The sequence below is a fragment of the Mesitornis unicolor genome, unplaced genomic scaffold (genome assembly GCF_000695765.1).
Source record: "Mesitornis unicolor isolate BGI_N332 unplaced genomic scaffold, ASM69576v1 scaffold18285, whole genome shotgun sequence".
NCBI classification, from domain to species: Eukaryota; Metazoa; Chordata; class Aves; order Mesitornithiformes; family Mesitornithidae; genus Mesitornis; species Mesitornis unicolor.
This window is the reverse complement of record NW_010187708.1, coordinates 50,321-64,752: the sequence shown is the minus strand read 5'-3', so window position 1 is coordinate 64,752 and position 14,432 is coordinate 50,321. Positions and strand designations below refer to the sequence as shown.

At 40.9% G+C, this 14,432-nt stretch overlaps 1 protein-coding gene across 1 annotated transcript in view; it reads left to right on the top strand.

Annotated features, from left to right (window-relative positions):
* Nucleotides 1–2,515: 2,515 nt before the first annotated feature.
* The window catches only part of LOC104541476 (serine/threonine-protein kinase BRSK2), a gene marked incomplete at its 5' end in the record, with an annotated part of 58,538 nt that continues 46,621 nt past the window's right edge, over nt 2,516–14,432 (top strand). The window contains 4 exons of the mRNA XM_010185548.1: nt 2,516–2,547; nt 7,796–7,960; nt 8,896–8,993; nt 14,013–14,163. Coding sequence (XP_010183850.1) covers nt 2,516–2,547; nt 7,796–7,960; nt 8,896–8,993; nt 14,013–14,163 — 446 coding nt within the window. The remainder of the gene's footprint in view (nt 2,548–7,795; nt 7,961–8,895; nt 8,994–14,012; nt 14,164–14,432) is intronic.

Here is a 14,432-nt window from a genome sequence, read left to right as displayed (position 1 = left end):
GTGGAAGCAGAGAGAGGCTGGAAGGAGTCCTGCCTTCCCCTGAAGGACCACACTGCATAACCAACTGCTACCCCCATTCCCACCCCCTCTGTGCCCTGAGGTGAAGAAACCGGGAACAAAAGCTGAGCCTGGGGAAAAGGGAGGGGTAGGGGAACAGTGTTTTGACTTTAAGTTGTATCTCTCACTCTTCTACTCAGATGCTGTTCGTGACAAATTAAAATGGTTTTGTTTTCTCCCTATGATGAGTCTGTGTTTTGCCCGTGACCGTTTAAGTGGCGAGAGGCCCTCCCAGTCCTTATTTTGACTAGCCCCCTTTTTGGGGCATCGTGGTGCTCAGTTACGCACTGGGCCTAAACCACAACAACTGGTGACTCTCCTTTCTTCCCCTTCTCTGACTCAGAAAATGAAGTGCTGTTGTCTGCTATGCCATGGCATTTCTGCATATCACAGGCACAAAAGAACAATGTGACCCATGAAGACAGAAAATGAAGCAGGAGAAGCAAGCATGAAAGAGGCTTGGACATCACTTAGCTGTATCATCTGCATCTTGTCTGAAATCATTAATGTCTCTAACCTTCCATGTGGTGCATATGAAACAATGAATAGATATGCATCTCATAGGGTGGATTTAAGCAGCGGAGGAACAGTACACTCCTTAGCAGATCCTCACAGTACTATAGACCTAATAAGTAACCATGCTAAAATCCTGTCCCATGGAAACTGTACAAAAGAGGCTCTTCTTATAGTCTGTGTTTGTACCTCATCTTGCAAAGAACCAGGAGGAAGAGGGCTGTGTCTCCGTGCCATGTGGGGAACACCCGTGATGTGTATCTGACCTCCTTGAGTTAAGCTCATCAGGGGAGTTGGTAGTGTGTCAGGAGTAGTCCACCTTTCTCTTAATAGTGCGGGGATGAAAGGACTACGTAATGCAAGGGGAATTGTAACAAAGGGGAATGACTGTGTTAGAGCCGAGGCCACAGCTGGAAACTGTGCGAGTCTCCCCAGGCCCGTGGATGTGTGTGCTGGGGGATGTTGTGCTCCCAGCACCTGGGCTGGTTAGAAGACAGCTACATCTAAAGTCCCAGCTGCACCTCCGACTGCAGTGTGATACAGTCTTGGTTCTAAAGGAGGCCGTTTGTCTCTCATACTGATCCCTCCAGCCTCCTGTCATGCTTTCCTAAGCTGTATTCCCTTGTTTCTTTGCTTTCGGGAGAAGCCCTGTCTCACTTGAAAAATGACCTTGTATCGAGCCAACCTCAGGTGTTCCTGGTTTCCCAGACACAGAGCTGTTTTCCACAGTACAGAGGTCTCCAATTCCTTGTTCTCTGAGGCAACCACCTACTTCCTGAGGTTTTGTTGTTTGTACATTCATCTTTTTTTTCTTCTCTCTGATTCTCATTATTCTGGAATCGAAGTGGAAAGTAGTAAGAGCAAGACAGCTGTTTCTGTTCTTCCTGACCAGTTTAATGGGTCTGTGATTTCATCTTACAGCTATTAGCACTTGAGTTTCCTTCCAGCTCTCCTCTGCCTCTCACCTGCGTGTTGCACAAACACAAGCCTGTGTGCAGTGAGTGTGCATAGTGTTCTGCACGTACAATGGGGCTTCATAATAAGGAATATGAGAAATACTGTCCACATAACGAATAATCCCTGGGCATCTTTGAAAAATTCTTTTGTACTGTGATGATACTTCAAAAAAAAGATTAGGGAGGTTATGCTGTAAGTATGTCGTATGAACAGTTTGTTCTCTCTGCTTGCCCCCGTGTTTGTGGAAAACATCGTCACCATGTAACGTTTGCTGGGATCTACCTTCCATAGGTGGACAAGGCCAGTGTTCAGCATTGATCAGTCCTTCATTGCAGAGTAAAATGCTCACAAGTGAAACAGGAATAAGGAAAGTAAAAGAAATTTGCAGTCTGGTGTTCTGGTGCTGGAAAAATAAATGGTATTTAGACATAGAACCTTATTCTGCTTGGTCTTTAGTTTTAATGATAAACGTGAAGCCAATCAGGAACGGCTGCTGGCAGAAGGTCATATTGCACATGCACAATTTATTTTGGGTTTTTTTTTCACACTGTCTGTTTGAATCCATTTATATTCCCTTCTTTCTCGGTCTTTTTCCAGAACAAAACTAGAAATGAGCTTTAGGTGTAAGGAATCAGCTATAATGCACATACAGAAAGGAGCAGTTTGGTAGCTTCGGTTAGGTTGTACAGGGGAAGGGCTGAGAAAGTAAAAAACTTAAAGTGCCAGAACACTTGCCTGTGAAGCCTTGTACTTACACATTTTCCTGGGATTTGCACCTGACTGATTCCTCATGTCTGGAATTATAGTCTTGTTTCTAGTGTGGTGGGGAGGATAAGCATGCTCTTCATGCAGCATAAAGTTCCTGTTGTTTGCACAGATCCAGCTCTGGAATGTTGGAATTACTTAAATAAGCCTTGAATAAGGATGTCTTGTGGAGTTACCTTTGCTGTTTTACACCATTAATTCCTTGTTTTCTTTTCCTTTACAGCTAGAACATATTCAGAAACACATATGGTATATGTAAGTAACAGGTTTTTAATTCACCTTTGCATGCATTTGTTATTGTTTCTGTTATGGGACCTTATAGTCTAGTGATCTCTGAAGTGAGAGCTGGAATAGCTTTCACACAGGAGGAGAAAGGGGCAGAGGGCAGAAAAGCGTCTGATTTTTTTATATATTTTTTAATGTATTTTTTTTTACCCTTTGCTACTCATATAATCTCATATAAATACATAAAGCCAGGAACTTTTTATACTGTGGCTAAAAATTGTTTGAAAGAAGATGTTCAGTCCAGCTACTTCTGTGTGTAAAAAATACCTGCAAGTGATCAGCAAAAAAAAGCTTTCTTTTTTTTCTTCTTGACGTCTTGGCTTTTCTCTGAAGTAGAAACAAAAATGATGATGTTGATAGGTAAGCACCTGTGAAGAAGAGCTTTTCTGTCTCATAATCCCTACTCCTCCTTTGGAGCAAGCCAAGAGGCTGCTTCTGACCTTGTAACCTGTTGATGTGAGAGTAGTTCTGTGACTTGATTAAAAGCAGCAGTCTTGACAGTGAAACAGGAGGTCTGTGAGAAAATACACGCCTGTCTAGTGGTTTGGGTATAAGAAAGATTGATGGCTTTTAAAAGTGACCTTGCACTTTGTGTAGCCTTAATGGTATTTCAAAAAAACTAATAACATTTTTTTAATACTGATGATAACCTAAATAAACTAAGGAGAATATTTCACATCTTGAACAAGGAAATTATGCTTCAGGGGTGTGCCTACCTACAGGTGCTCCAGGTGGGTGATAGGGAAAGTCCTGCCTTCCTAATCGTGTAATTGCTCTTGGGAAATACTTGAGGCTGATTTAAGCCTGTCACCAGGAGAAGAAGGCACAAATTTTGTTTTGATTTGGTTTATTTTTCTCTAATTCTGTGCTACGGACAATGCTCACTTCTGGATTTATCTGGCTTCGATAGGACCTGAGGGCATTCAACAGTTTGTTGAATAATGTTTTTTCCTTAGTTCACCTGAAATGGTGGCAGCATTCTACCCATGGCTTTATCATGCTCTCTGCAGTTACCAGTTGACATAGCACCTTTTTAAACCAAAGGACTGGACTGTTGTTTGCTTCAGGCATTTTTTTTTTATACACTTGTGGATAAATGTAGGAGAACTGGAGGGGGGAATCTCTAATTGTAATCTCTAAAGTATCTCTCATATAATGCCTTACTAACAATTCCAGAAGTAAATGCTGTTTACATCGGATTGGATAGCTGATCCCCTCTGTTTCTTCATGGAGAGAAATCTGCTGAGTTTCTCTGTGCTTTGATCAGAACTGAAATAGGAAGTAAAATAAAAAGAAATGTCGTTCATCACTTATTATTCTAACCCTCCTCAAGATTTTTGCCTGGAAGTTTTCACCTGCCAGAGGACTGTTGTCCCAGGCACACATGAACAATTAGGTGTTACTTCGTGACTTTAATCTACATTTAGAATTTGAAGATTTTTTTCTTTGCAGACACACGTCTTTGAACATTTTTGTGTACTTCCTGATAAAGGTTAGACTCTCTGATAATCGACACAGTAAACCAATTTTACCCCAATGGAAATGGCACCTGAGGCTGTTTTCAGAAGTAGAAACTTCGTTTTGCAAAAGCAAGTCTCCACTAGACTCCCAATGTAGTCAATGTAGAGAGAGAGGCACTCCCAGAAGCCTGTTCAGATTGCCTAAAACAAAGTTTCTACTAAAAATAGCTGTTTTCAAGGAATCTCTTATTTTCTCTATACTGGTCATGGATTGACCTAAGGAGGTTATTCTCCTTTGGCTGAATTTAGCCTGTTGGTAACCCTGCCACCTCCAAAACTCAACTACTTTCATCTGGTAATGTTTCGCAGCCTCTTTGCATTCAATTTGCCTGGAAATATTGTTGCTGACAGAGAAGGCGGGGTTGTAAGTGTTTTACTCTGTGTCTGTTTTGCTTACATCTTTCACTTTTTACTTACTTCATGTGACACTACTATTCTATGTGAAATCCGCATTCCCTGTCATATATAGGTTACTGACCTGAAAGTTGTACTCAGAACATAGAAGTTATTTCAGTTAATTAAGGCTGCTATAAAACTGGGGAAAAGATTTAATTACAGACTAGGCACACAGAGACAGAGGTCTTGAAAGTTGAAATCATGATTCACAAGCCTAAAAAAAGGAAAAAAGAAACCAAAGAGAAACCTTTCCTCACCAACCTCCAGCTCTTCCTGCTCTCCCACACAAATTAATTTAGTAAGATTTTTTAAGCTTTCTTAATTAATTTTTACCTCAAGCACAGGTTACCATAAATCAGCAAATAAACAGCAGATATTTTCACATTTTTTTAGATAAGGCAAAAAGAAAATACAATTAGCTATTATGGTAAATACATACTCCTGTAATACTGAGTTATTGCCCTAACAGTGAAGGTACCAAATTTACTAGAATCAGAAAACGAGTAACTGTACCAGTTCTGCACTGCTTTGCACTGATGCAAATGTGCATCTCAGTGGGATTGACGAGGGAATTTCATGGAGAGACTGAAAAAGTCTGCCCTGGTCGAGCATCACTGCCATTGTATGCACAAAAGAGGATGGGTTTTAAAGCAGCAATTACATTCCTGTGAGCCTTTAAAAAATATACGTGATTTGCAGTATTCATCGTGTGACATTGTTTGATGTCTATGTGGGCTGAAATGCAACAAATTTGTCACTCTCTGCTAGACTGAGAACAGAACAGGCAATACAGCCATGCCAATCACAGCCCAGACCCAGTGATTTTCATTTCCTAAAGCACTGAGTTGCGTTGCCGAATGACAAGGCACCTCTTCACAGATTTTCCTTGCACCTGATGAGGATGTGTGAAAATTTCTGACTATGTCTGAGGCTGACCAGGTGCGAGGCGTAAGGAAAAGCCACTTTTGAGTGCACAGAAGATGGCAAGCTGTGCTCTCTAGAAATGGCTCCCATGGTGATTGATATGAAAGAAGCTTGCAGGTGATATTCTGCTATAGATTAAGGCAAGTAGTAGAAAACACAGATTTTGTGGCAATTTTCAAAAGCAGTAATTCTTTTTAATCTCCTTAAGTTACCTTAAGGACATCTGCTTGTAACTTAACAAATGAGTAATTAAGTCAATACTTTTTAAAAGTGAACTCCAGATCATTAAAAAAAACCAAACCACTTAGCTGCTGTTCAAAGGTCCATCCTGCAAGAATTTATCTTAATGACTGGTTCTAGTAGAGCAAGGTTGTAATGTAATCATTGCTTATTACTTGCCGAGAGCTAGATCCTAACCCTAAATGGTAGGAGTAGCTACCTCTTAAAGACAGGGCACTCAAGGAATAGGATGCTGCTTTAGTTGGACAGAGATTTTTGGATCTAACCTGTAGATTCAGGACCACAGTGTCATTGCAGAGTTTTGCAAGTCTCCATCAGAAGCTGTGTTTTAGTGGTTTGACACACAAGAGTGAATACCAAGGAGCAGATTCTATCTCTGTCTTGTATATTCTGCTTCCAGTCCCCTTAACTGAATAAAACTCAGCAGGGTGTGTGCAAGTGCTCAGTGTAAGAGAAGTGGGATCTTACCCATGTTGTCATGACCCATGTAACACACACCAGAGTTTAACTCCATGACATGTGTCCAGGAAGGGCTGAGCACATTTTCACTGCTTCAAGAGAAGATAAAATGAGCATTTCCAAGGAGTCTTTCTGCAGGTGATGTCCACAAACATGGTTAACAGAGCAGATGCCTCACAACTGCATTTCAGCTTGCTTAAAAATCAATTGCAGGTAGTACCAAGCAATCTCCTGTGTAGCATCTAACTGCCCTGACTTAGCATCAGAGCCCTGCCTGCAATGGCTTAGTATTGCCTTCTTATGTTGGAGGAGATAATCTGCATTGGCTGTCTTTTGGGTACACTGGCTGAGACCTTGAGCTCATGTGTATGATCCTACCAGAGTTGATTCCTAATCTACACAAGAAAAATGAGGAGCATTTGAGTTGTAGCTCCTTTTTCTGTGCAGGTACTTGCATAGCTCACATCTGAGCCCAGTGTATTTTAAGCTGTGTAAGTTCACAAGTTGTGTTCACCTTATTTCTGCCAGCACCAAAAGGAAGAATCTCTTGCCCAAACATAGACCCATAAAAAGCAAATGCTGACATCTGATGCAGTTTAAATATTTCCCTGAGAGCCTGGACCCCAATTCAGACATTTACATCACGTAAAGGAAAGGGAGGACCTTACCCACAGAGCAGGAAAACCTCCACATTGCACAAAGCATCCTTTGAGAAATAGCAAAGATTCAGGGTAGACAGTTTCTCCAACCAAAATACCACAGCCGCCAAACCCACCTCTTTGGGTGGGTAGAGTTTACATAAATTGCTCACTGCCTACCTAAACAAAATCAAAGGATATTCAGGGTGCCTGCAATATGTACTGTTCAGTTGGTTATAAGATACTCGGACACCTTGAACTGTTTCATACATTCAAGGCCTTTAATTGCAATGAATAATCAATATTTCCTGAGTCTACTGAATGGGATGAGATAAGAAGCCTGTATTAACTATTTTTGAAAGAATATTATGCTCTACCACTAGTGGTGTATTCCTAGGTATGCCACTGACCTCGGGCATCGCATTTGGGACACAATTTTATTTGTGCATGTAAATAAACCACCTGGTTTCCCCAAAACCCCTTTGAAATGTGTCAAGTGGAGACCTGCACACTGAGATCTCTTAATTCACATTGGAAGCTTCAAAGACATAAACTGCTGCAATGCCAGTTGTAATCAGCATTGGTGAAAAACAGTGATGGTTTGTTCTCAACTGCTTCTTTGAAAGAGAATCATCCAGCTTGCACTTTTCAGCCCGATAGCCTGAAGTCTGACCTGCTGATGAGACAGCATCTCTAAACCCCATAGTGTTTTGTAAATATTTGGCATTATGATGCTGAACAGCTTCTTAAATTACGAGGGCACTGGTAAATGAAGTTCCTACCGCATTTCTGACTGAACACAGACATTTCTCATTAAAGACCCAAATCCACAAGGTGCTGGTCACTCTTAGCCTTCACAGTGGTTTCTTTTGGAAAGTATATGTGTCTGGTTGTGAGCTCTGGTCTCTCAGTGGGAATTTAACAAGCTATTTCCATCTGTTGCTGCAGGCTATATTTCAGAGTACGGGGTTCATTTGTGACTCATGTTTCTTTTCTCTCCTCCTTTCCCTGCCCCCCTTTCTCATCTTCTTTCCTCTGCAGAGGGGGTAAGAATGAGCCAGAACCAGAGCAACCAATCCCTCGAAAGGTGCAGATTCGTTCTCTACCTTCCTTGGAGGATATTGATCCAGACGTGTTAGATAGCATGCACTCGTTAGGCTGCTTCCGTGACCGAAACAAACTCCTACAGGACTTGTTGTCGGAAGAGTAAGCACTTGCTCAGTCTTATACAGTTGGGTGTGCATGGGCTGGGATGTATATAAACCTGGGGAGAGGCAGAAAACACTTTAACATGTATCTCACTGTGAGGAACCAGTAGCAACTTCTCATCCTCTGGCTGCATGTGTGCTAGTGAGGTGTTGGGAGCAAGCACTGAGCCTTTCTTACGCTGTGTGTCAGAAGCGCACAGCAAGACCAGCAACGGAGGCATGGTGCTGTCTCTTCACTTGCTGCCAGGCAAGGTCGCTCCATGAAAATATGTGCCATGCAGTCCGAATGGGGAGGTATTGCTCTTATTTGTGTTGGATACGCCTTTGTTGTCAAATTTTTATTTATTTCAATCTTACATCTGAGAGCTGGTCTGTTTCCTAAAGTATGAGGAGAGAGATGTAGTGGAGAGAGCACTTTGAGGCTCAGGAGCCTTGTCATGCCGCCAGTCTCGGTTTGGACTTCCTGTGAATGCGTTACCTTGTCTGTCCTGTGCCTCTGTTCTGTGTGTGCAACATGGGTTTCATCATTCCTTTTCTCACGAGCTGCTTGGTGGAGATAGCAAGATTCTCAAAAGCTCTGTGGACTGTGTATCTAGCTAGTGGGTACAAAACCATTTCCAGCTTAGTTAGAATAACTGTAGGTCATGCCGCCAGTCTCGGTTTGGACTTCCTGTGGACACGTTACCTTGTCTGTCCTGTGCCTCTGTTCTGTGTGTGCAACATGGGTATCATCATTCCTTTTCTCACGAGCTGCTTGGTGGAGATAGCAAGATTCTCAAAAGCTCTGTGGACTGTGTATCTAGCGAGTACAAAACCATTTCCAGCTTAGTTAAAGTAACTGTAGCTGTTTGTTTGACGAGAAGAGTTTATGTGCATGTTGATGGTTTTTTCTTTTAGAATTTAAAGTTTGTTGTATGTTTGGTTTTTTTCCAGAGAAAACCAAGAGAAAATGATTTATTTTCTTCTGCTTGACCGGAAGGAGAGATATCCTAGTCATGAAGATGAGGATCTTCCCCCTAGAAATGAAATAGGTACTACAGATCTGACCTCTGTCACCATGAACCCATCTCAACTAGTTCCTCTTTACTTTTTTTTTTTAAATACCCAAACCCTAGCATCACTGTTACCTTCCCACTGAAAGGGTTTACAGTATTAGTGAGAATCCTCAGCCTGAGGCAGGCAGGTGTGTTCTGTGGTTAAACTCGAAGGCTGCATTTTTCAGAACATGTCTATCTCACAGTGCAGAAACATCCAAGTTGGTCTTGAAACAGTTCTTAAAAAATATCATGTGGACTCACAAGCTGGATCTATGCAAGCAGGTGAGGTTTAGAAGCAGTGTAGTCTAGTGGCGGAATTTTCTAATTACTAATTACATTCTCCTTTTCTTTGCGCTTTCTCTTTTCTGTAGGTAAATACACTGTTGAAAGTATGAATAATATTACATCTCTGTTTATAGTACATACATCAAACTCCCATGTTTTTAGACTATATTAGAAAGATTTTTAAAGCTTAATATGCAGATTATATATCTTATAAAGCTCTGATGATACCACTTTATTCCTGAAGAACTGTTCATTAGTGGTTTAGGGTAGTGCTGATCACCAAGGACTTTACTGATGTAGATAACAGGAAAAATGCTTCCCTGAGGAGCTAACTCTATAAGTGACTACTGCTGTTCAGAGTGATGCAAGTTTAACTAATAAAGGATTAGTCACTTCTCTCAATGACCTGGAATAGCATTTTTACATAGTGGTGTTGTGATTTTCAGGTATTGTCTTTCAGCACTTTGAAGGCTAGAAACAAAGTGCTCTTTATTTTCCCTAGAAAGTCTGGAATCTCCCAAGCCTGCAGGGCAGTGATATATTGAACTGTAAGTTTGTTAATACTCTGTTGAATTATTACCTTATCCAAGTTCCAGGCTCCAGACCCTAAAATTTTGTAGAGAAATCTCTTCTGCAGGAGAAGAGATGGAAATTCTTAGTCAACACCATAACTGTTAAACTCTTATGTGGATAAAGTTACAGAGAGCACGTTAGCAGGGATCCTGATGAAGATGAGTAGATGTGCCAACTGCAGGTCCTGTGGTCAAAAGCCCCTTGCTCAGTGCAGTTTGTCATCTAGCACTTTACTAATCAGCTTTTGACACAAACAGATCATCCTGCAATGTAAGGACACCGCCGTCTTGTTTTAGAAATGCTTTTGTCATAAGAAAAGAAGCAAGGTGACTCTAGAATCTTCACATCCAGCATGTAAATGAATACATGTCTGTGCCTTACATACATCATATATCTCTCGTCCACATGCAAAAGTATTTTCGTGGTTTGAACTGAAATATTACGCTCTACTCTTGTATTTTTTTGTACAAGGAATGAAAACGTTCCCCAACAGGGAAACACTGCTCTGAATGGATCATTGTGCCTCTTCAGCACATTTTAGACTTGGAGGATTATTCTTTGAGTGTGTGTAAGTTGTATTTCCTCTTCCACAGGGGGTTTCCACCTCCTCTGTTCCCAGCAGTATCTCTGAGAACATGGGGCAAGGTTTAATTAAGAGCAGTCATGCTTCTGATTAATATCTCATCATTAGCCATTAGCAATGGCCTTGCACAAACAAAGAAGAGGAGAAAAAAAGCAACAGATTTAATAATAGCAGCTTGAAGAAACCACATTCATGTGAGTTGTGCCTTGCCTGAGCCCTTGCAAAATAATAATAATTTAAAAAAGGTGCATCTCAGAGAATTTTGCCTTTTCCACTTTCTTTGCATGTTAGGTTTCAGAAGGGGTGGATACAGGTAAAAATATGGACAGCTAGGACTAGCATTGTCTTCTGGTGTCCCTTTTTATATTTCAGCTATATAAAGCTTTCTCAAAGAGCCAGAGAAGGGCCACCTTCACCATCTTTTGAGTTCAGCTTCATTTTCTTTACCTGAAAACAGAGAAATGAGAAACTTCTCAGTAAAATTAATGAATGTCAACTAATGTCTCCTTGAGGTAAAGGTTTCTGTGGGGTGCAGTGTTTTAATAAACCAGAGAACAAGAGATTGGGCCAAAATAGCCATACAGGATATAGGTGCCTCATCCAAACTCAGAAGATGAACCTTTATTTCTCACCTTCCAGATCAATGCCTTTATAATTCAATCATTACCTATACATTTCTCTCTTACTCTGTAAAAATCCTTAGGGATGGTTTCACTTTTCTGATGTGAAATAAAAGTAAAATGCATCCCCAAAACTATCACAGATCCAGACTGACACTTGGTTTTTTTTCCTCATGTGAGATATTTCCAGAGCCTCAAGAAGAGAAGGGCAAACACCAGAGGTTTTCCTGTTGTTAATTCCTGTATTTCTGCAAAGCCTGCTACTGCTTTTACATGACACCACTTTAGTCTTTGTGGCAGGATGGTTGTGTATTTAACTATTTCTTTAGTATCTTTAGACTTGACAGTGATGACAGACTCAGTGCCCTGTCGTTTCTTACTTGCATTAAAAAATATGTACATTACTTGCTAACCCCAGCCATGTATAGTGTAGGATTGTCGATAATCTTAAAGGGGAATCAAATACCTTTATTAGAAGCTCAACCACATTCATGTGAGCTTCTAGATGTATTTTCCATCAAACATTTGTGGATTGATGGTGTTGAATTTATTGGTGTGTTTCACCACGTGCTCCTTTCGCTTAGTCTCTCTCTCTGATAGTTTAAAATATAGATTGGAAATCAATATCTTCCAGCATCTTGAGCAGCAAGAACTGATATGAAAGAACTGTTTAGCTTGTTAGCGATACCCTTCTCCTCCTTAATTGTTCTGTTTCCCTCATGGTCCCTCTGGCTACTGTCCTTCCCTCAAGCTTTCTCTTTCTGGTGGCTGTACAAAACACTGTTGCTCAAGTCATTAGCTAATTCCTCTTCAAATTCCTTCTTCCCTTTCTTTTAACATCCACCTTATATTTGGCCTGTCGCTTTTGTAAGTGTCACTCAGCTGACTTTCCATTTGCTAAAGTCTTCTATTTCAGACATGCTTGGATCAAATTGCCTTTTAAAATATCTGCTCAAAAATGTTTTTCTTGCCTTTTTCCATCCTTCTCGTTTACACTCTGTTATTAACTTACACTGATATAGTCTGAGCTTACTCGTATCCATTTTTTGACATTAATAGCTTTCTTCGTCTTCCTCTTGCTTCCTTTTTCCTTTCCTTTAAACTGCACTTTTCCACCTTCCTTTCTAATGTTTGATATCCCCCTGCAAAACTTGTACCAATTGTCTTTTGGTACCAAATGTAATTACATTGTCGCTGCGTGCATTACCAGGCTCTAGTCACACTTCTGATACCAGCAGTTGTCCTGTGGAACGAATCCTTTCTCATTCTTTGAACTTATTTGAAGAAGCAGGAGTTTGAAATGTCTTAACCTTGTCCCAGCTTAATTTTGACCACTTATAAGTGTGCAGCTGAAGTCCCCCAGTGTAACTGCTTTATTAGGTTTATCTGCCTTTGTTTTTCCATTAACTTTATGCACTGTATATTTTTCATAATCTGGAGGTCATTACACCTACTAGTATTTTCTACTACCTTTTTATTACTGGACCTGGTTTGAAATGGAGTGATATGCAACTGCTTTTTTTTCTAATTAATTTTTAGCAGGAAAATTATTACTATTAATCCAAAGAATACGTGGATTATACAGTAATGGGGTCAGTTGTTATCACTAGCCCATTTGCGTTGGAGCTGTCTTTGCTCACACTCATTGTTTCAAGAATAAGCCGTGTCTTAAAGGGATCTTATTCTACAAAACATGATGCGAGAGAGAGAGAGAAGAAACAATCAAGTAGGTAGGGGCGTGAGGAGGGCAAGATAATAAAAATAATGCCATCAGACTAGACAGTAGACGTAGAATTGTCAAATGCAGTATTACTGATTTTACAGAGGAATCCTGGCAGAGGAAGAAGCCTTAGGGACTGGGCACTGTGAGCATTTTTCTAACTGCAGGGGTGAAGGATGCCTTTTTTTTACAGGTGATCACCTAAAATTAAAAATATGTGTACAGATAGAGGCAGAGACCTGAAATAGCCCAACCAAAGAAAAGAAAATCCTTCTCTGTCTTTTTTCTGCTATTTTAGTGTTTTGATACCATGAGAGATGTTAGTAATAAAACGTCTCAGCAGGTCTGCATGAGTTTCCCTGCTTCGCCATGGAGGTGTGTATGGTTTGGCAAATCACCTAGAACTTTCTTCAGTGCTTTTCAGAACAATTTAGGTGCTCCTCAGAGCCTTAGTAAATGTTTGTCAGCACCTTTAGGAATGAGTTGCCTTTAAATATCTTTCTTCTACCTCCGTTTTCACACTGCAAAGTGAAAGTAACACTTCAATACCTCATAGAAATATTACACAATAAAAAATGTGAAGCACTTCAGTTACTGTACCAGTAAAAGCTGTATGACAACCTCTGAGGTAAATTTTAGTATTTCTCATTGGAGATTCATCTCAGGTAGACAAGAATATTTCATGCTGAAGGAAGAAAAAAATAAAGTAGTAGGGAAGACCTGAAATCTAATCTTGAAGATGCAAAAAAGGGATGTGTTTTCAGAGGAGAATGCAATTCTGAGTTCACAGTGTACTCATGTCTCCGTGTCACATTTAATCTAGCTAGTAGGGACATCGAAGGCAAGCTCTAGCAACCTGAGTACATATACAGGATCCCTAGATGGCTTATACTCGGGCTAACAGCTTGTGCTACAGCCCATGCTGTCATCTTGTTATTACTGTTATAAGCTTTGTAAGGTAATTTATGCAAGCTGTGCTATAGTTGTACCTTCCTTTTACAGTGCTTGTACATTCCAGGCAGTAGCAGAGCTTCTTCTCTCTGTAGCTGGATTGCAACTTATGTCTTAATGTTTGCAAATTTGGAATGAGAGGCTGCAAATGCATTTCCATCATGAAGATACCTGTCTCTGTAGGGGAGGTGTGAGAGTGAGATTGTTGAGAGGGGATTTAACCAACCTGTGTGAGGTAAGTCACAGGCTAATTCAGCTGACAGCATTTTCTTTTCATAAAGATCCCCCCAGGAAGCGTGTGGACTCCCCAATGTTGAACAGGCATGGAAAGCGACGGCCAGAAAGGAAGTCAATGGAGGTTCTCAGTGTGACAGATGGCGGCTCCCCAGTCCCTGCTCGCAGAGCTATTGAAATGGCACAACATGGACAGAGGTGGGTCTCTCCTTTACCCAGGAGTCCTGCCTGTCTGGGTTTGCTACTCCCTTTAGTCTTACACATACAAAGAAGCTGTGGAGCTTTTCTATTCGCACCAGCATTGATTACAACTTCCGAGCATATTTGCAACATGATCTGGCAGCCAGCAGTGCTTATGCACAGAGGACCAGAAGTCCTGCCAAGGGCTTAAGGGTTCTGCTTGCTTGCAGCTATTGCTTAAGAAACCACCACGTCCTCTGGGCAAGATTCATCCCACCTCTTTTTAA